This window comes from Dipodomys merriami, unplaced genomic scaffold (genome assembly GCF_024711535.1).
Source record: "Dipodomys merriami isolate MVZ:Mamm:240054 unplaced genomic scaffold, mDipMer1.0.p SCAF_7, whole genome shotgun sequence".
In the NCBI taxonomy this organism is placed as follows: domain Eukaryota; kingdom Metazoa; phylum Chordata; class Mammalia; order Rodentia; family Heteromyidae; genus Dipodomys; species Dipodomys merriami.
The window spans coordinates 59,158,886-59,180,177 of NW_027206290.1; the positions used below are offsets into that span (position 1 = coordinate 59,158,886).

At 37.8% G+C, this 21,292-nt stretch overlaps 1 protein-coding gene and 1 pseudogene across 5 annotated transcripts in view; both read left to right on the plus strand.

The window, feature by feature from the left end:
• Positions 1–20,947, plus strand: part of Sel1l2 (SEL1L2 adaptor subunit of SYVN1 ubiquitin ligase) — a 79,607-nt gene extending 58,660 nt beyond the window's left edge. For 3 of the 5 annotated variants that reach the window (XM_070007686.1, XM_070007688.1, XM_070007687.1), the window contains 8 exons: positions 2,963–3,025; positions 3,580–3,667; positions 5,125–5,273; positions 6,452–6,617; positions 6,728–6,802; positions 9,988–10,160; positions 20,044–20,172; positions 20,767–20,947. In XM_070007686.1, coding sequence (XP_069863787.1) covers positions 2,963–3,025; positions 3,580–3,667; positions 5,125–5,273; positions 6,452–6,617; positions 6,728–6,802; positions 9,988–10,160; positions 20,044–20,172; positions 20,767–20,886 — 963 coding nt within the window. In that variant the 3' untranslated portion in view covers positions 20,887–20,947. Of the gene's footprint in view, positions 1–2,962; positions 3,026–3,579; positions 3,668–5,124; positions 5,274–6,451; positions 6,618–6,727; positions 6,803–9,987; positions 10,161–10,253; positions 10,319–18,557; positions 18,831–20,043; positions 20,173–20,766 lie in introns of those variants that run through there. The other 2 variants (XM_070007689.1, XM_070007690.1) reach the window with 2 other exon arrangements.
• Positions 1,454–1,546, plus strand: LOC138817407 (small nucleolar RNA U13; annotated as a pseudogene).
• Positions 20,948–21,292: the final 345 nt, after the last annotated feature.

A 21,292-nucleotide genomic window follows, 5' to 3' on the forward strand; every position in this document is an offset into this window, starting at 1 on the left:
GAGGTAACAGAATGATCTCTTATAATATGGCAAATCACACTGATCTGTCAGCCCAAGGGAATAATACCAGGAAGTTGGGTGAGTAAGTTAACTCTGCTCTCCAGCTATTTAGGAATTTGTAAGTAACAGTGATCTGAATTTGCTCCTGTTCTAAACCTCAGCTTCCTTTCTTTATGAGAGAAATCTAAAATTTCCCTGAATGTAATTATTCTGATACATGGGTACAATCACATACTTCTTGGTCATTGCCTAGATAATTTGTTTTACTACTTTAAAAAATACTGCTTTTTCCATTTGTAAAGATATATTTGGACTAGGACATTAAGCTATAGATTTTACAATCCCTTTGTTTTATTGACTCATAAACATGTAATTTGGCAGTGAGTCTATAGTGTACCATGCTGGACCATACACTCTGGTTCTCTATATCAGACTGAACAAGTCAGGCCAATCCCCCCATCTCTGCACTTTTGTCAAAGCCACTCTTCCCAGAGTCCCCCATTCTAAGGCCTACTTATCTCCAAAGCCAAGTACAGTACTCTTTCTCTCCCCATTCCTCTTGGCTTAGAATTTCTTCCTTCCTTATATTCTCTCTCTGCTCCTGGGAATCTGCAGTTTTCTACTTCTAGTTTCTCTCCTATTGTCTGGAGGTCATCAGGAGGACAAGCCCCTAGTCCATACCCAGGTAGGTACATTAAATATTTGTGAAACAAATGGTCATCTGCCCCCTAGCTTCATGTCAGTTAACTTGATTGAAAGCATTCAGCCTTAATGTGGAAATTGTAACATGAGAACATGGCAACATGCATGTTTTTTGTTTGTTTTGTTTTGTGTGTGTGTGTGTGTGTGTGTGTGTGTGCGCGCGCGTGTGGGCACGCTGGGGATTGAAACAAGGTCTAGATGTTGTTCCTGAGCCCTTCCACTTGAGCTACAGCTCCAATCCCAGCTTTTTTGGTGCTTAATTAGAGATAAGTCTCATAGACTTTCCTACATGGGCTGGCTTTGGATCACTTTTCTCAGCTCTCAGGCTCCTAAGTAGCTAGGATTACACATGTGAGCCACAGGAACCCAGCCTTGCAACCTACATGTTATTAAAAGTTTTTTAAAAATCAGTAAACTTCGAAAGAAGGAGTGATATTGCCCACAAAAGAAATGTACTCATTACCTCACTTATGAAATGGCAACCTCTGTGTATATCACCTTAATAATAACAAAAAAATAGGAAAAGAAAAGAAAGAAGAAATAAAACAGTAAACTTGAGGTTGGATGTATGGCTCAGGTAGTAGAACACTAGCCAATGTGCAAAAGCATCAGATACCAAGTTCAAGTCCCAGTCTCAGACAAAAAAAAAATCAGTAAACTTTACACCAGAATTTGAACATTAAGCTCCTTTTTTATTTCCTTTGTTTGCTTGTTACATGTATTAATAGCACAAGAGGGCTTCTCTATTCTTATTATTTTGTGGTTCCTAAGTGTAAAGGTTGGGTTTTCACACTACTGTATGAGATGTGCCTCCCTTAAACCTTGCAGCTCATGACAACTGATGGGAGTTGGGGCGGGGGGGGGGGTGGGCAGAGGAGGAAAGAATATAGACATTTAGCTTTTCTTGGAAAAGAGCAAGAGCTGACCACATAGGACAGCCCTCCTTGTGCCAAAAACCGTGGGGAGCAAAGTAGCTGAGTAGCTGCTGCTGGCTTTAGACTGGAAAGATAGGCTCTATTTTGTCTTGACCTCCTTTACTTTCCCCATCATCTGCTTAATGTATTCATAGGTTATCAGTGTAGTACTGAAGACACCTGGGTTGGTCACCGGAATTCTAAACATGGTACTTTTAGACTAAAACAGCTAATGAGCCTCTGGCTTCTCAGAGAAGAAAAGCAATTTGTCACAGCTATGGCAACATTTTCCACACCATTCTTCCTTCCCTCCTCTCCAAGATCACAGAGAAATGCCATAAATCTATCAAATAAACATGATAAAAGAAAGCTAAGTGACCAAGACTTGGCTTTTCACAGTCTCCAGAGGGAAAATTACTTGAGAGAGATGGAAAGAAAAGAGTTGTCTAGCTAGGAAGTCACTTACAAGATTCACTCTTCATCCAGGATTGATATGCTAAATATTAATATATTTGAGAATATGCTAATTAAGCATTATCTTCTAGTACTACATAGACTAAATATTCACTTCTTAGAGTATTGAGAATATATTCAGAAAACAAATGATAATTACTTAGCCACATGGATAAGAAAACTTTGGTGATATTATAGGTAGTCAAAACTGAATAAAGAAACATTCCAAGAATGCTTTATTATCTATAGTGGCTGGGTTGAGATTCAGAGTCCCTGAAATGTCATTTGGCCATTTATGTCATTTACCTCCTTGACTAAAGTAGGTAGGAACTGTCTAGATAGACTTTCCCCCACTGATAAACTGATTTGTCCTTTTGAAACCAAGCTTAAATGTTACCCCCTGCTAAGAGTTCTTTTCAGCTCCCTACTCTCAACCACACAGTTCAGTGTCTCTCTTGTAGATATCCACAATGCTCTCAATGGATTTCACTCCACAACTAACCACATTTAACATGACAAAGAAATGTGACCTACACATTTGAAATGGCTCAGGGCCCACTGGCCTATAAACTTTTCGCAATCATACCTCTCATTCACCTTTCATCTTTCACCCCAGTACCACTCTTAGAATCACACCAAAAGCAAGTATTAAATAAGTAGTACGGAATGGAGTAAACATTTGACTTTCATTTCCCTCTTTCATATTTAAGGGAGGTTATAAAGATAGTAAAGGACAAGTTAGATAGGTCAGAATAACCTTCCGACTGCTTGATTAACATGTCTTCATTAATCTCTTGCTGGGTGCATTTCAAATATACTGAATAATTTTGTGGTGATTTTCCTAATCATGAATTTTCTCTGAAATTTTACTTGGATTTTAAAAATTCTTCTAGGGCAATGCAATTGGTCTTTATGGCCTTGGTCTCCTTCACTTTCATGGAAAAGGTATCCCTGTGGTAAGTTAAAAAATTTTACTATCCTTTCAACATGTTTCTAGTAATTTATAAGGTAAAATTTATCATGCATTAACTTATAGGAATTAGTCTCTATTGCCTGCTTGGCTACATTATTAGATTTGGTAATAGAGAATAAAATAATTTAGTAAAATCTTCATTAAAGAGACAAAGAATCACAAGCCTTGTGACAAGAATAGAAACCCTAATTGTATTTCGGAATCATAGATTCTACATAGCTTTCAAAATATCAGTTCCTTGAGGACTTTATTGAGAGAAAAATTTATCTTCTTAGCTTAGTTTGTCTTTTAAGTGACCTTCTCTTAATATCTAACAAAATTTGCTATCAATGTGGAAGATATATAATTTATAGTGGATGTGAGTTAATTAATTTTAATAGAATCTAATGTAATAATGAAACAAAATATATTTTATTTCTGATGCTATTTTAATTAGCCTATGAGGCACTGGTTTTATTCTCCTTAAAAAGTGGAAGATAATTGTTACCATGGAGTTGTACATATAGCTTTGAATAATAGAATGTAATTATCTTTCAGAATTATGCCGAAGCACTTAAATACTTTCAGAAAGCTGCAGAGAAAGGATGGCCTAATGCACAGTTCCAGTTAGGCTTCATGTACTACTGTAGGTACTATAAATATTACTGCTTTATTTAGACTTACTTATGCATTAGTAAATCTGCTACTTTTATATCACAAATAAAAGGGTTGAGGTGAGTGCCTGAAGCATTCATGCAGCAAGCTGAGGAAGGTTTGAGGAAGACTTGAGGAAAGGGTATCAGTTGGGGGAGGGGGAACACGAAGTCAAAAGCTCATCTGTGACAAGGTTAAGTTTGAGATGATATCCAATGTGGTATCACACACATACCTACAAGTAACCATAAACCCCATAAGAAAAGGTCAACGTTGGAGAGGACATAGGAGTCATCAACATCAATGTGAGTTAAGAGTAACTGAAATTGTGAAAGGAAGGAAATGTGTATGAAAGGAAAGATGAGCTATGACCAAAAATGTGGTAATCTGTTGAAAGGATAGGTGTTAGCAAAAAATGAGCTCCCTTCCCATAGCTTAGTCCACTTCTTCCCTTCTCCACATCTTAGCATGCTCCCTTCCTAGGCAACACTAGGCCCATGTAGTAAATAATCAGTAAATAATCAGCCTCCAACTCCCTTTACCTTGGATGGCACTTCTCTGGGGCAGCTACCACCATATAAGGCAACAAGAGCCCCTTAGAGTGACCTTCAGGTCCAGGCAGCTGCAGGGACCCCTTATTTACTATTCAGATAGCAGCCATAAATCCTAGTCAGCCATGATGAACTCCCTGGCCGGTGCGTCCACACCAGGGTCTCCGCCTCCTAGCCCCTTCTAGCCCCTCCTAAACCTCCTAGGTTCTATAGGTCACCTCAGACAATAGCTGGGGCTTCTTCTCACTTCTCCCTTGTGAGAAGGGGTCTTGCCAGCCCCTTTCCCAGCAATAAACCTTCCTTTGTTCTCTGTACCTGTTGTTCTCCTGGATGTCTGCGTGATTTTCTAGCAAAGTCTATTTAATCTTTCAATAGGCAAAGGAGGAAGTACTCACCAAGAGGTAAGAAAAGGCATGGTCATACATAGGAACAGGATATAGAATCCTAGAAGGGAATTAAAAGAACAAAAAGAATGTGGAGACCTCTTGAAAGACTCGATGAACGAACAGCACTTTAGTGAAATGCAATGAAAAGCCTAGTTTTAACAACAACAACAACAACAAAAGAAGAAGAAGAAGAAAAACTGAGTATGCTTGGGATATATCAATGTGACAATGTTGGTAAAAGTATTGGACTGGCTGGAATGGAAGCCGGATGGCAGTGGGTGAGGTTATAAACTGAAAGCAAGAAAGTAGATAAGATAAACGGTTCTACTTTATTAGTTGCCCAAATGAGCATCCATATTTTTTGCTCTCATAGTAGCCTTGAAGCATGATATTTGATTGTTTTTCTTTTCCCATCCTATTTAAGATAGCAGGCATCACTATGACCATTATATCCATAGAGTATAATATCAACTAATGAAACAAATGTGGCTCATAAATATTTTCATTTTCAGCTGGCTCTGGAGTGTGGAAGGATTATAAACTGGCCTTCAAATATTTTTACTTGGCCTCTCAGAGTGGGCAGCCTCTTGCCATTTATTACCTGGCGGAGATGTACGCCACAGGAACGGGAGTGTTGAGATCATGTAGAACTGCTGTGGAGGTAAATGCTGGACTGCTTTGACAGCTCTTTTCATTTGTCCCAGGCAGGAGGTGTCCTTACTGTGTTGGTGCCTTTGATTTTTTCTGGCTATTACCTCTTTTCTTACAGTTGACAGCATAAACACCAACATATTCCATAGAAGAAAAATAGTGATGTGAGTTGGATAAGGAACAGGAGGAAAGAGAAATGATCCCTCTTCTGCTGCATTGAGCTTTTTATCCCATTCAGAGCTTGCCTCATAATTCAGTGAAGGAGCTCTGTTTCAGTCTACAATCACATCACCAGGGCAATTTGGCACTTTTAGTTGGATTAGGAGTTGCTACTTGGGAAACGAATGGCTTGATTTAGCCTAGAAAATGTGGCCCATTTCTTTCCAGAAAGCAGAGTCCTTAGGGTTTTTTTTTTTTTTAATGATTTGGATGACAATTGATAGTGTATTCTTTCAGCCTAAGCCAGTAGTATACTTTTCAAAAGAATGCTTTTGGGACCTTAATGCCCTTCATTGATTTATGAAATATGTCCCCTCTGCTACACCAATATAAATACCTCCAAGCTGCAGTCCCTCTGAAGCTCATTTTAAAAGCTGCCAGCTAATAATCTATCTTTAGATTTGTTCCTTTGCCAACTTCCTAATGAATTATGTATGGCTAACCTCTTTTGGTTACATAAAGGCTATTCAGCTAAGTTGACATTTGTCCCCATAGAACTCTGCATACCTCCCTTGCGATTATGTCACCTTTTCCCTTAGGCACTATCTTCCTTTCTTCTGTCCTTTCCACATCAGCCATAGCCTTGTAATTTGCCCACACAGCACAGCAGTGCCAAGATAAGCCCTGTAAAACAAGAACAACAACAATAACAAACACAATCCTTACATTCTTGTCAAGAAAAATCTCCAAGCCAGGAAAGGTTAGTATACAAATTTTAAATCCCCCTGAAGAAATTCTGCTGAAGACAAAGAAAAAATTTTAATTAAAAAGGAAAAATACAATTGAAATCTTTGTGCCTAGGAAAAATATTAGCTCTTTACCCCCAGATAATTTGCAAAGAGCATGCATTAAATTTAAAATTCTTGTCTGACTAGCCTGGAGACGCTTCAGAATGATTTCATCCATCATTTGCCTGGGATTAAGTATCTTGACTAACTTAGTGTGCTTGATTTCTCTTCCTTTATACAGCTTTATAAAGGTGTCTGTGAACTAGGCCACTGGGCTGAAAAATTCCTGACAGCTTACTTTGCCTATAAGGATGGTGATATAGATTCTTCTCTTGTTCAGTATGCAATGCTTGCAGAAATGGGGTATGAAGTAGCTCAGAGCAATTCAGCATTCATTTTGGAATCTAGTAAGATAAGTTAAAATTCTCTGCAATTCCCCAATCATACAGATGCTTATAATGACTTTACTATAAAGGCACTTTTAGCCTTCTTAATGGAATGTTTCCTTGTTTTTCAGAAAAGGCAAACATTCTTGAGAAAGAGAAGATGTATCCAATGGCACTTCTCTTATGGAATCGAGCTGCTGTTCAAGGTATAAAACCTAGATTAAAAATAAACACAAACCTGTTCCCTGACTAATCACTTAATCTGGTTCAGCTATGTTCTTGGGCATATAGGTATAAAGGTACAGAATATCAGGTAGGTGGCACTTCAAACCATATTGATGTTAGGGGTCATTTCCATAATCCTCATTATTCTCAAAGTCCCTTGGTTTTGCAAATCTTAGGAAATTTTCTATGGCTCAGTCTCCATGGCACCAGAGCTGTTGTTTGAAACATGATAATTTTACACAAGAAAACAATTTTCTTAGTCTGGCTTCAGTCACTCATTTGCTGAGTTGTTTATGGAATTAATCATTGACATGACCTACGTCTCTGAGTTTATGGGCAAAATTAGTTATGTATCTAAGACTTCATTGATTTCTCTTTGAAAAATATTATATTGATGATTACAACAAAGTTCAGATCTTTACTATAGCCATTAACACGTTAGAATTAAAACAATTCAAAGTAAAGATGAATGGCAAGATCCTTTCCCTTGCCTGGAGTTCTCATGTCATTCCTGTGCATTGACTTCAGATGTGGTAAAGAATATAAAATAGTGTTACCAGGAATAGCATTGACAGGTGGCATTTATATTACTATGCTTCTCCCAATTTTCCCCCTAAAATTACAGTATTAAGAGCAGGGAGATGTTGCAAAGCTGTCAGAATTGGCTTTTGGATATGTGAGGAGCTCGCGTAATAAAAGCAATTTTACTTCCAATTATGTTTTATAAAAATCATGCTATGGCCAAATCATCCTTTTAAACAGGAAGTGAATAGGATAAAAATTATTTTCAACCTATGCTAATATGAGGCAGAGGAAAAGTCACAGTGGTGCCTTCTCAGATACAGCTGAGCTGATAAAGCAGCAGCAAGCCATCACTGCAATTTTAGTGAGAAATTCTGTGTTTTCTAAAATGCCATGAAGACTTTATTTGGAATGAGAAAAACAACACCAGCAATCTCTCAGCCATGGCAAATCAGCTCAGTTGCAACGAATGCGTGTTTATTTCAAACCAGGAAATGGTGTGGAAATTGGATCAAGGAAAAAAGAGAAATTGAAAATGAGAAAACATGAATATTAAACAGAATTCCCTCAATCTAAAAAAAAGTCACTGTGCTAAAAATAATTATGTGTCACAAGAGAGGTTGGGTATAAGTGTCTCCAAAGATATGGCTGCTGAGTAGATCTTTTGGGGTCAGGAAACCTAATAATGGAATTTTCCAGCTAGTCACTCACTATTGGTCTCTTTTAGCAGTTGCTTCATGTGAAGAGGGTGTTGATCTATCAGTACGCAGTATCTGTCTTGTAACTGTGAAATTAAAGTAGGAGTCCTACTGTCAACCAATCCCCACACAGCCTGTCAGGTTTAGTTCCCCTCCTTAGAGTTGAACTGAATCTTCTAAGAACCAGCTTGTTCACTGCCCTCTATTCTCAAAGACTTCAGGAATACTATATTCAGCTTGTAAAGCTCAAAAATGCACAGAAGTGCCCTATTCTTGTAGAGTTATGACTCCTTGAGTCAAAGAAGGATGGGTTTAGGTAAAATTAGAGATGCAGTGTGTTTCTCGCTAAGGCTTTATGGACCTCTAGTCTCTTCAGGCCTCTGCAGAACCCTCTCTTGGGGTCAGTCCTCCAGGACCTCATCCGTGTAAGAATGTTATAAAATTAGCTCTATTCATGTAACACTGTAGGGCAATGGCATTACCTTTCTTAGAGGAAACTACATTTTGATAGGGAATTCTACAAGGTGAAAATAACTCTATTATGCAAAGGAATATATTCCAAAGGATTTTAGGCACCACTAGGTTAAATGGGGTGAAAGTTTGGGAACTAGTCCTATATCACTAATGACACACCCAGACTGCCCATACTCAGTACTTTCTCTTTTCTAAAGACTCATAGACTATGATGGATTGGTTACAGCTAAGACTGGATGTCTTAGATGAGTTATCTTTAATCTTTTCAACATCTATCAATCAATCAATCAATCAATCAATCAATCTATCTATCTATCTATCTATCTATCTATCTATCTATCTATCTATCTATCTATCTATCTATCTTAGTACTGGGGTTTGAATTCAAGGTTATGCAAGCACTCTACCACCTGAACCACATCACCAGCCCTTTCTAGTTTGGTCATTTTTTTAGTTAAGTTCTTATGCTTTTGCTGGAGTTTGGTCTAAAGATTTAACCCTCCTGCCTCTGCCTCCTGTGTAGCTGGGATTACAGGCATGAGCCACCACACCAAGCACACTCAATCTTTCTTTCACAAACAAAAACATGGGCCTCCCTTCCTCTTAGAAGTCATCTCTAAGAGAAAGGTGACTTTCAGTCAAAAGACTGAGACCAAAAGTGAGAAATAAAGCTCTGGAGATAGTGAGTACACAACACACTTTTAAAAAGATTGAGTGTGAATAGCTAATGGGGTTGATTTGGGACAGAAGAAGCTGGTGATGTAGAAGAGTAGAGCTGCAACAATGAAGTCTAAGAATGGGAGGAAAGGAAATCAGTCTCCAGGAGTGATATGAATTTAAGGCTGGGCATTGGTGGATCACACATCTAATCCTAACTACTCAGGAGGCTGAGATCTGAGGATCATGGTTCAAGGCAAGCACAGGCAATAAAGTCTGTAAGACTCTTATTTCCAATTAACCACCAGAAAACCAGAAGTGGCACTGTGGTAGAGCACTAGCCTTGAGCTAGGGACAGCACCCAAGCCCTGAGTTCAAACCCCATAACTGACAACAAAAGAAATGAATTTAAGTGGTAAAATTGTATAATTATTCATATATAAACTTCAGAATGTGTGTAATTATATATATATAATTTTTAATTATATTTTTATTATCTTTAAGTAGATGTATGAAGGAGTTACCATTTAACAAATTAATTTATAAATACAATGCATCTTGATGATGACACCCTTTCCTTCAATCTCCTCATCCCTCCCAACCCCACCACTCCCATCAACTTTCTTCGTTTCATAGGATGTACATTGAACATTATGACTGCATTCTCCGCCTTCCTTTCTTCACTTGTTTACTCTCTTCCTTTCCCTCCACTCCCTCCACTTTTCTTTCTCTTTTTTTACAGACCATTAGACTGAATCACTTAGATATGAATAACTTGAGTTACAATTCTTCTTCTCTTTCTAATATTTCTCCAGGCAATGCATTTGCTAGAGTAAAAATTGGAGATTACCATTACTATGGCTATGGGACTAAGAAAGACTATCAAACAGCAGCTACACATTACAGCATTGCAGCTGACAAATATCACAGTGCACAAGCCATGTTCAATCTGGCATATATGTATGAACATGGCTTAGGTATTGCAAAGGTAAGCACATTGGTTTAAGTCTAGCCATGATGGCTGTATGGGAAGAGAAAATCCATAAATATTTTGAGTTTCATTAATGTCATCAATTTACAGGAAAGAAGGAGAAGATTCAGTATTTGCTGAGTCTCATGTCAATATATATTATTAATACTATTTTTCCACTATGAATCCTATGAAGGTCATATTATTTTCTTGATTGACATCAAGGATATGAATAATAAATAGAAGAAATCTCATCTAGGCCAATTGGAGTCATAAGTTCCTACTTTTCCCAGAGCATACCTTTTTCCATGGACCTCACTTCTATTCCTCTCCTCCTACAAACCTTTTTTCCATTGACATTTCCACTGACTTCCAAGTCCTCAGTAACAAAGGACAAAGTGGAATAAGGGCAGTGCTAAAAACTGATGTGGCACTATTTCAGAAATGTCTTTTTTTGGGGGGGTGGGTCTGGTCATGGGGCCTGAACTCTGGGCCCTGGGCGCTGTCCCTCAGCTCTTCAGCTCAAGGCTAGCGCTCTACCACTTGAGCCACAGCGCCACTTCCGGTTTTTATTCTTTTTGCTTATGTGGTGCTGAGGTATTGAACTCAGGGCCTCATGCATGCAAGGCAAGCGCTCTACCACTGAGCCACCTTCCCAGCCCTCAGAAATGTCTTATAGAGCAACTAGCATTTCCATAACAGGGTACAGTATTCTAGGAAGGCCCAAGAGAATAGATGCATATTTGTTAATGAAAGAGCACTAACACTATAAGATGCTATTGGGGAAATCCCCTAGTCAGTGAGTCTAGTTAACCAGAGGATGGCACTGGGGTCTGACAGGGTGAACAAGTTGTGTTAAATGTCAATGACAATAATAATTGGGCCACATGTATTATGTGCACTATGTCTTTTAAATCCCATAGTCAGTTGGTGAAGCTCTATAATTGTCCTAAATGTATGAATCAATGTATACATCATTTGGCTAAGATAGCAGAGCTCATAGGTGGAAGGGTCTAAGCTTTAACCCAGGCCTGTCTGATCCTCAGAAATATTAGGGGAAAAATGAGTCCTAGATTGATTTATTCTTAATGCACAAACATGCATTTTTCTTTGGTGTTTATATTCCTAAATGCACTTCTAGAATCAAATACTGTGGAGAATATTGGTTTTTTTCTGTTCTTGTTTTCTTTCCAGTTGTGGCTAGTAGTAATTTAAGAATTATTGGTAGGGAATTTCCTCTCCGAGAGCTGCAAAAACAGTGTGCACAGGCAGCCAAAGGCAGCTTCTTCAGGTGCCAATTATCCAGATCCCCAATGTCTTGTTCTCCCCTGCAGCCCGCCTTTTGGACAAATACTATTCAACAGCCTTGGCACCCTAGGCAATAGAAAGAATATCAAATCCAAATCAGTCTATTTCCCCCATTCCTAGCAGTGGTAAGCTACCTGTGTTTATAAAAATGGAAGGAGAACAGACTGGACCAAGTAGCTAAATTGGATGATCTGTTGGATGTTACTTAGCAACTCCCTACCTCCCACTGTTACCATATCAGTAAAACAGAACTAATGATACCCGGCCTGGCCTTCACTTTGAAGATAAAATGAATGAGTAAGACTTTGTGAAAGTCAAATGTGGGGAATCACTGGAATATAGATCAGAAGGAAATCCTAAGCAACTGCTAAGGAAGAGGCTTCTATAAGATTAAAGCTTTTATTCACAATTCCTCATGTAAAACATAATAACCCAAGATGAATTTTGTTTATGAGAAGCAAGCAAATGCCCCACTCCAATTATTAAATTCATGTTGGCTCTCCCACCCTGTGTGCTTTGAAAAGGACTCAAGTCTTCTGACAGCCACATCCTCACTACAGGAAGACCGTATTTGCCTTGAATCCTCAGGGGCATCCTGTCAGGACACAGGAACTATAAACAGAGCAGAGATACTGCCTGCTAGCCCTGCTGGCCAGTCATATCAGAGGCTTTGGTTTTCCTTCTTAGTCACCATGAATCTCTCTGCTAGTCACTGTCTTTACAACGTCAAACAGTACTACCGAAACAGCCAGGTCAGACATTCAGGAAAATACTTTGAAGTTTCTCTCTGACCACTTCCTATTCTTTTCTGTCAGGGTTCTTGTTAAATTATGAATAGTTCACTTTGATCAGTCTATCTTAGTTGAGGTCTGACTTTTTTTCCTTCATCCCCTTTTTTTCTTTACTTTTTGATTTAGCTAATGAAAAGCCACTATCCTTAATCTTAGTCATTAGAAAAATAAGGGTCCAGAGGCAAAGTTTATTCATCGTGTCATCTCATAGTCACATTAACTAGGAAATTCAAGTAAAATAAAAATCTTGCCAATTAAAATTCCAAAACTTACTGCAATAAAAGAAAGGGGTTGGGAGAAGAGGTCATCCAAGCTCTTGTCATCATGTAATTATTTCTTCAGAAAGGCACTTCATCATTGTTCTTATTCATCCTCATGTAAACCAGTGAAAAAGATGAACATAATATTATTGGAGTTTCTCTGAGAACCAAATAGGGAGGACAGTGAGGTATAAATCAACTCTTGGAAAATCAAGGTGAATATATGGGTCATTGTTGTTCTCATCTGTCTTTAGGAAAGAAAAGTGGGATTATAGTGATACAGATGAGTTATTCTCAAAGCTTCCCTAACCACTATCTCAGCTTGGTGAATTGCTTGACCTAAATGGATTCAGGGCTGACCAAGAATTGTTTGTAAGAGCACAAAATACTACCTGGAGAAGAAGTGAGAAATCATGCTAGTTTAAAAATATGAGAATTCAGCTCACAAATTTTTCTGAAATTCTTATTCAATTTATATTTGATTTGGAATTACTTCAGAAATGTGGCCATGAACAATCCCTATTGTTCATCCCTCTTAGTCATTCTTTCTGTCTCTACCCTGAATTTCTGCTTGCTTACACTTGTTGTAACTACTTTGAGTCTCCCATTCTAATGTTGTATTTTAAAACCAGTGACTGAAATGGCTCTACTCACCACTAATTTTAATCACCAAAGATTAGTGATTTGTAGTTACTGATGTGTAGTTAGTAATTTGTAATCACTAATCCTAGGATAGTTGCTAAGACTACATTTCTCAGCACCTTTTGTATCTATGTGACTAGTTCTCAGCAATGGCACAGATGTAAAAGAGAGCATTTGTAGATAAAGATAGTTAAGAATTAGATAGGCATTACCTCTAGTCTCTTTCCCCTTCCATTGACTCAGTGCAGCAAAAGGCACAAAGGTCCTAAGGAAGTGCAGTCACATGTGGAAGAAGCTTAAGACCCTCAGATGTATGTGAGGAAAAGTCACCACCCACCAGAACATCCAGATTAGAATGCAGAATGAGGGAAAAACAGATGTTTGTGGTGGTAGACTACTGAAGTCTGGGGGTATGTGACATGTGTTAGCATGATCTTTATTTTTTAAATATTATCAATTGATTAACAAAATTTATCTAATTAAGTTCTATCATGTTATTGTTGATAAAGCTTAACTCTGGTGCTGTTACTCCTCTATCTTACCTCCTTTTCAAAAAAAAGAAGGAAAGTGGAAGGAGAAAAGAAAAAATTACTCATAAAATACCAACAAGCAAACACATAAAATAATTTTGTTTTCTATTGCCTAATAAAATCCTGACTTCTCTAAATTCAAAATTTACCTTGACTTAACCCATCTTCATAATGATGGCTTAATGAACTACTTTCTCTTAAATTATTCTCGACTACATATTCCTTCCTCTACAGAGGCCTTGGGCTGAGTTCTTTTGATATATATTACCCCTCTTACTGAAATGATCTTCTCCCATATTTTTCCCACTGACATTATTTTTTTGGGGGGGGGGTCTGGTCGTGGGGCCTGAACTATGGGCCTGGGTGCTGTCCCTGAGCTCTTCAGCTCAAGACTAGCGCTCTACCACTTGAGCCACAGCGCCACTTCCGGCTTTTTTTCTTTTTGCTTATGTGGTGCTTAGGAATCGAACCCAGGGCCTCAGGCATGCAAGGCAAGTGCTCTACCACTGAGTCACCTTCCCAGCCCCCGACTGACATTCTTCAAAGAACAATGACATTAACTTTTCAATGAACCCCCAGAATTAAAGATATATACACTTCTACACTATCATGGTATAAGGTTCTGATTTTTCACTCATTCATTTATTCATTTGAACATTTATCAAGTGCTTGTTTTGTGTCAGGAAACATTGTACTCTTGTTTCTGGGAACATGGACAGAACAGATAGTGTTCCAATGATTTATAATAACCTATGGAAGAAATATACCAATAGTTATAGGTAAAAATTAAGTGTGTACACACACACATACTCACACACACATACACACCCCTGAAAAGAATAAAAAGCAAAGTACTAAACATGTTATGGAGAGAAAAATTAATTTCATGGAGGGGAGACAATTAGGATACTTATATTCTGTTCTAAAATATAGAATGTGGAGTATGAGAAACACGTAACAGCCATTTTTTAAAGGGAAGAAAGCATGTATGCTTGAAGATAATGGCAACTGGCCTAAAGTAAGACAAAAAGCGAGAAATTATCATTTGGAGATAAATATCATTATGTATATATCATCAGTCTATAAATATGTAGACTATATTATATACAGAGACTTTAGAGACTGATTCTATATTATATAGACTATATATAATCTATATATTATATGTAGTCTCTCTCTATATATATAAAACTTATAAAATTTATAAACCCCTAGATATTCCCCAGTAGAAGATATGTTATAAATGGATTATTATACAGTGGTGTGTATCTGCTACTAGTGCATGAGTAGGTTAAAAGCAGACATGGAATTGAATTCTAACTCAGCACCTAAATGCCATATTAATTTAAGTAACTTGGGCTGGGAAGGTAGCTCAGTGGTAGAGCACTTGCCTTGCATGCTCAAGGCCCTGGGTTCGATTCCTCAGCACCACATAAGCAAAAAGAAAAAAGCCGGAAGTGGCGCTGTGGCTCAAGTGGTAGAGCGCTAGCCTTGAGCTGAAGAGCTGAGGGACAGTGCCCAGGCCCAGAGTTCAGGCCCCACGACTGGACCCAAAAAAAAAAAAAAAAAAAAAATTAAGTAACTTACCTTCTCTGTGCCTCTTCAAAACACAGTTAATACAACCTGCCCTACAGAATTATCATGATGATTAAATGATATTGGCGATTGGCACACATTAAATATTTAATACAAAAATATATAAAAATATTATTTAAACCATGACCTGGTGGCTCATGCCTGTATCCCTAGGTACTCAGGAGGCCGAGACCTGAGGATTGTGGTTTAATGCCAGCCTGGACAGAAAAGCCCATGAGACTTTTTTTTTAATTTTGAAAATACTGCACAGAGGGGTTACAATTACATGGGCAAGATAATGAGTACATTTCTTATCAAGCATTGTTGCCTCCTCCTTTGTTTCCCCTTCCCATCCCTTCCCATAACCCCCCCACACCCCTCCCCCCAAAGTTGTAAAGTTCATTTTTCGACATAACAATTTGTACATCTCATTGTTGCAATGGGTCCACCTGTATCCCTATTTAAACGATTTATTTTTTTCCCTCCCCCTCCACAAATTATACCAACATCAAATACAGTGAAAGCAGGGGTTATGCCGTGGGGGAGGGACATACAAAGCAACAAAGAAATCATCTTATAAATATGTTAAAAACAATCGCATGAAAGCAAAAACATTTGAATACTTATCTTGGGGTTCATTTCACCTAACACCAATTTATCTGACCTTTTCTGCTTGCTCATATACTACTTATTGCAAATAAGGGAAACCATGGGACCTATGTTTCTTTGGGCCTGGCTTACTTCACTTCATATAATTTTTTCTACGTCTTTCCATTTCCTAACAAATGGGGCAATGTCATTCTTTCTGATGGAGGCATAGAATTCCATTGTGTATATATACCACATTTTCTTGATCCATTCATCTACTGAGGCACATCTGGGTTGGTTCTATATCTTAGCTATGGTAAATAATGCATAGTTGTGCTGGTAGCTTTAATATGGTCTTGTTTGTGAACATTTGGGTAAATGCCCAAAAATGGGATTGCTGGGTCATAAGGGAGCTCTATGTGTAGAGTCTTTTGAGGAACCTCCATACTGTTTTCCAAAGTGGTTGAACAAGTTTACCCTCCCACCAACAATGCAATAAGCCTCCCTTCTGTCCACATCCCCTCCAGCATCTGTTGTTATTAAGAGTTTTTGATTATAGCCATTCTAACTGGGGTGAGGTGGAATCTCAATGTCGTTTTGATTTGCATTTCTTTTATGGCTAGAGAGGATGAGCATTTCTTCATGTGTCTATTGGCCATCCTTCTTTCCTCTTCAGAGAAGTTTCTCTTTAAGTCTTTAGCCCACTTATTTATTGGACAGTTGTTTCTTTGAGGATTTGTTGTTGGGGATTTAATTTTTTGAGTTCCAGGTATATTTTAGATGAGACCCTTGTCCATTGTATGGCTAGTGAAGATCTTCTTCCAATCTGTGGGTTTTCTATTGATCTTGCTAGCTATATCCTTTGCCATGCAGAAGCTCTGCAATTTCATGCAATCCCATTTGTCCAACTTTTCTTCCCATGAGACTTTTATCTCCAACTAGCCCTAAGAAAACTGGAAGTGGCACTGGGGCTCAATGTGAAAGAGGGCTAGCCTTGAGCAAAAGAGCTCACAGACAGTGCCCAGGCACTGAGTTCAAGCTCCACAATTGACAAAATAAACAAGTAAATAATAAATAAATAAATAAATAAATAATTCAATAAGACTACCTTAGCACATATTTTGTTTTAAAATGTGTTGTCAGGTTAAAATAAAAAAGCAGACAACAAAACATTATGTAAGGTGAAAAAAGTCCCTAAATTAAAAATGTATAATGAACATATACAAAAGCTAGAACAATGTGTTAATATCAGCAGTTATTTCTCTATAGTGAGAATATCAGTGGCTTTATTTCCTCAGTTAATCAGTTCTATAATTTCAAATTTTCTTCTAATTTACATAGGGCATATTCAATATAAGACCATAAAATTTCATTATTTTAAGAATTACTTTTCCATTTGCACATCTGTCTCACTTCAAGAAATTTTTTAGGACACTCAAACATCTGGGACTGTAAAACACTTGCATGGTGTAATCGAACAGTTCCGAATCTTTTAATTATAGGAAACTGTTTTGAATATTAAGCAGTACTGTGGCACACCTGACATTTTGGTTAGAGTTTAGTTAGAACAGGTTATTTAAAAATAGTCTGAGGGTTGATTTATATAGACCCCTCGTATCACTGATTTAACTAATATACCATAGAAAAATTAAACATAAGGATTATACTGTGGCCTGGCCATCTTTAATGAACACTATTTATCAAGAAGACATCTGTTGTTTGAAAGATTTTGGCCAATTTTTCTGGTGTTAGTTATTTTTCAGGCATGGCCTTTTGTTTTTTTTTAGATGAGTTTTAGACGATGGTTCTTCTATGTATACCTCCTGCGTGGCTGGGTTCACAGGATTTTACTATCATTCTCAGGTATTTTTGTTGAGATGGTGGAGTCTCAAACCACAATCATCCTAATCTCTACTTTCAGAGTAGCTGAGATTACAGGTGTAAACCATTTTACCCAGCTAGATTTAAACTTTTTTACTAAATAAGATCAAAGCATGAGTGATCTTTTCTAAAGTTTGGCAATAAACTGATCGAATTAGGCAGAAGTGTTTGAAATTTGTCTGGAAATTTTTAAAGAAAGATTTTTCACATTCTACTCTACTCCAACATTTGAGGCCCATAGGGTAGAGGGCAAGCTCATTCCACTTTGGTAGTGCTTCTTGTTTTTTTCTATTACCTAGTAATAGAACTAGCCACACTTGTGCCAAGGAGTAACTTCAGAATGACTAATTTAAGAAAGAATGACTGAGATATTGACAAAGCTAACTTACCCTACATGTCCCATTTGAGTCAAGCTGCCTTTCCCATGAGGGGCTAACACAGCTGTTACAATCAGCGGAGTGTTATCATAAGATGACCCACAGAATATGTTAGAATTAAGAGGTTTTTTTTTTTGGGCGGGGGGGGGGGGGGAGGCGGTCGTGGGGCCTAAAATCTGGGCCTGGGCGCTGTCCCTCAGCTTTTCAGCTCAAGGCTAGCGCTCTACCACTTAAGCTATAGCACCACTTCCGGCTTTTTTTTCCTGCTTATGTGGTGCTGCGGAATCGAACCCAGGGCCTCATGCATGCAAAGCAAGTGCTCTATCACCGAGCCACCTTCTTAGCCCCTAGAATTAAGAGTTTTTAACATTGATTTTCTCTGTTGCCAGGAATATTTGTTTCAAACAGTCTTCTAAATTTTAAGCAAAGGCATTTCTCTTTCTCCAACAAATCTATTTACCAGACTTCAAAGCTATGGAAATTTTTAAGAAATGACAGAAGACACGCTGACAGAAGACACTACTCAAGAAACAGGTTTTGCATAGGCCTCAAGGGCTCACAACTGTTAAGGCCTAGGTGATGATGCAGACAGAAAATAATGTATTTGGATGGCAGTTCATGAAACATTTCTCCTCTTCCCTTTCTTTTGAAGTAATTCACGGCACTCAAGCAAAACACTTTCAGAACACCTCAACCTTTACAAGTAAAACACCTTAGCCTTTTCACCACTGTTTGACAGACCAAAAATAAAGCAAGCAGAATAAGCCATACAAAGTGAAAATAAAGTATTTCTCTCGGCCATTATCTAATGTTATCAAAAGCAAGTCCCTGACAATATAGTATTATGTTATTTGGGGAATCAGATTCCAAGCCAAGAGCCAAAAGATTATATTCTCTCATTCTTTTTTTCTTTTTTTATAATTTTTATTGAGATTAAGTGATTTCATAAAATTCACAAATTTCTCAGTATTGTGAGATAGTGATACTCACAAACACGTTTTAGCTGTCACAAGGCAAATTCTCATTATCATGGTCTATAATGTTTATGACAGATATTCTTTTTTATATATTCTCTCATTTATAAAATATTCCTGAAGCCCTATTACATAGTAGGAACTTCATGAAATACTGGGAAAAAATAATACAAGACCTTGTCTTCAAGGACTTAGAGACAAATTAATAACTTCAAGTAAGATAAATATGATGGTGATCATTATACACAATAAATTATCATCCTTTCACCTACATTTGTGTTTGTTTTAGGAAACTGCTCTTAGCATCTAGTGATCTCTAACCCTTTCATTGAATTCACAAGTATAAAGAGCTGGTCTAGGATATCCAAGAAAGCTTTTAAAGGCTTGTCCTAGTTTCTTTGTAAAATAAATTTAATTGCTTAAAACAACATATAATTTATTACTTCATGGTTTCTGTACATCAAAAGTCTTGGTGGTTTGACTGGGTCCTCTGTATAGGGTCTCACATGACAAAAATCAAGGTTGCATTCTTCACTGGAGGCTCTGGGAAGAATCTGCTCTCAAGCTCATTCAGGTGGTTGGCTGAATTGAAGTTGTATGATCAAGGATTCTGTTTCCTTGCTAGCTGTTTGAATTTCTTCTCATTTTTCCCTTGTGGCAGCTTCCAGCAATGGTGAGTTGAGTCTCTCTGGTTTTCTTCTTTCTTTGTTCTAGAGATAATTCTGTTTAAAGGCTCATACAATGATATGGGGTCCACCTGGATGATGTAGGAGAATCTATTTAAAGATCTATCATCTTAATTACATTTGTAAAAGCCCCTTGCCCTATGATATACCTGCAGGTTCTACAGATGAAAGCATAAACATCTGTAGGAACCACTCTGCCAAATGTAAACTATAGTATTTCTAACAATGGCTTCTGTTTATCTGTCAAGAACCTGTAGCTAATGAGGATGGGCTGTTGTTCTATTTCTAGGACATCCACTTGGCCAGGAGATTGTATGACATGGCTGCTCAAACAAGTCCAGATGCTCACATACCTGTGTTCTTTGCCCTTATGAAACTGGAAACAATGCATTTGCTCCGAGACATCCTGTTTTTTAACGTAAGTGTGTTTCAAATAGGCCCTGAGGTTCTGAAATTCCAATAAGCAATTCTTAGGGACAAAATGATGAGGCCCATCATAAGAGTAATTTTTGGATAGCTTTCCCTTGACAAGTAGCATTCAGACTTATATTTACCATGCAGAACAGCTTTACTTGTTATATTGAGTATGTGTTGGCACTTTGTAGTACACCCAATGAATTCATTTGGTAGATATTTTTTTCAGCACAAACTATGTTCAAAGCCTTAAGTGAAATAACATGTGCTATATATATTGTTCAAAACACAGCTACTGCCATCAAAAATCTCAGACTGGTAAGCAGATGGTAGGTAGCAAATGGTACCACAAAGAGCTACAATTTGAAAAGAATTTGAAATTAAATTTTATAAATCTTTGAGGATATTCCAATGGTAGCTAGCTGAGCCCTCTCTAAGAGCTGAAAGCCAGAAAAGACTGTCTCTTCTAAGACTGCAGGAAGCAAAGGGGAATTGATGAGATCTGCGAGAGGTGGGAGGTAGATAACAAGGAGATGATGGATCTGAATACAGTGGTAATTTAGGACTTTTTTTTAACCTAAATGTCACTTGTCAACAGTTTACAATGAGATGGAAATGGATGAAATTGGACAACACCGTTGGACCATACTGGGATTTATTTGTGATTGGCCTACTTGTTGCCATACTGATTTTCTTGCTTAGAAATCACTATAGGTAGGCTCTGGATGATCCAAAAACATGCTCATGAGTTCATGCTAAGCTATCTTCAAAAATAAAGAATTTCCTCAACCAAATCAAGAACCTGCTTGCAGATTTTTCACACAGTCCTGTAACAGGAAGTACACAAAGCTTGAGACCTGTCCTAGAGAAACAACTTCAAACAGCTATGGTCGGTGAAGGAGAATATAGGATTATTGTCCAAGGCTAGCCTAGGCAAAATGCCCAAGATGCTATGTCAAGAAAACTAAAAAGAAGGGATAAGGGTATGGCCAAGTGGTAGAATGCTTATCTAGTAAGCATAAGGCCTTGAGTCCAAGCTCCAGTATTGTCCCCTTGTCCCCCCCCCCAAAAAAAAAACACAGAAAAACAACTTTATATTTCTTGCTTAGTTGAGGGAAACATGT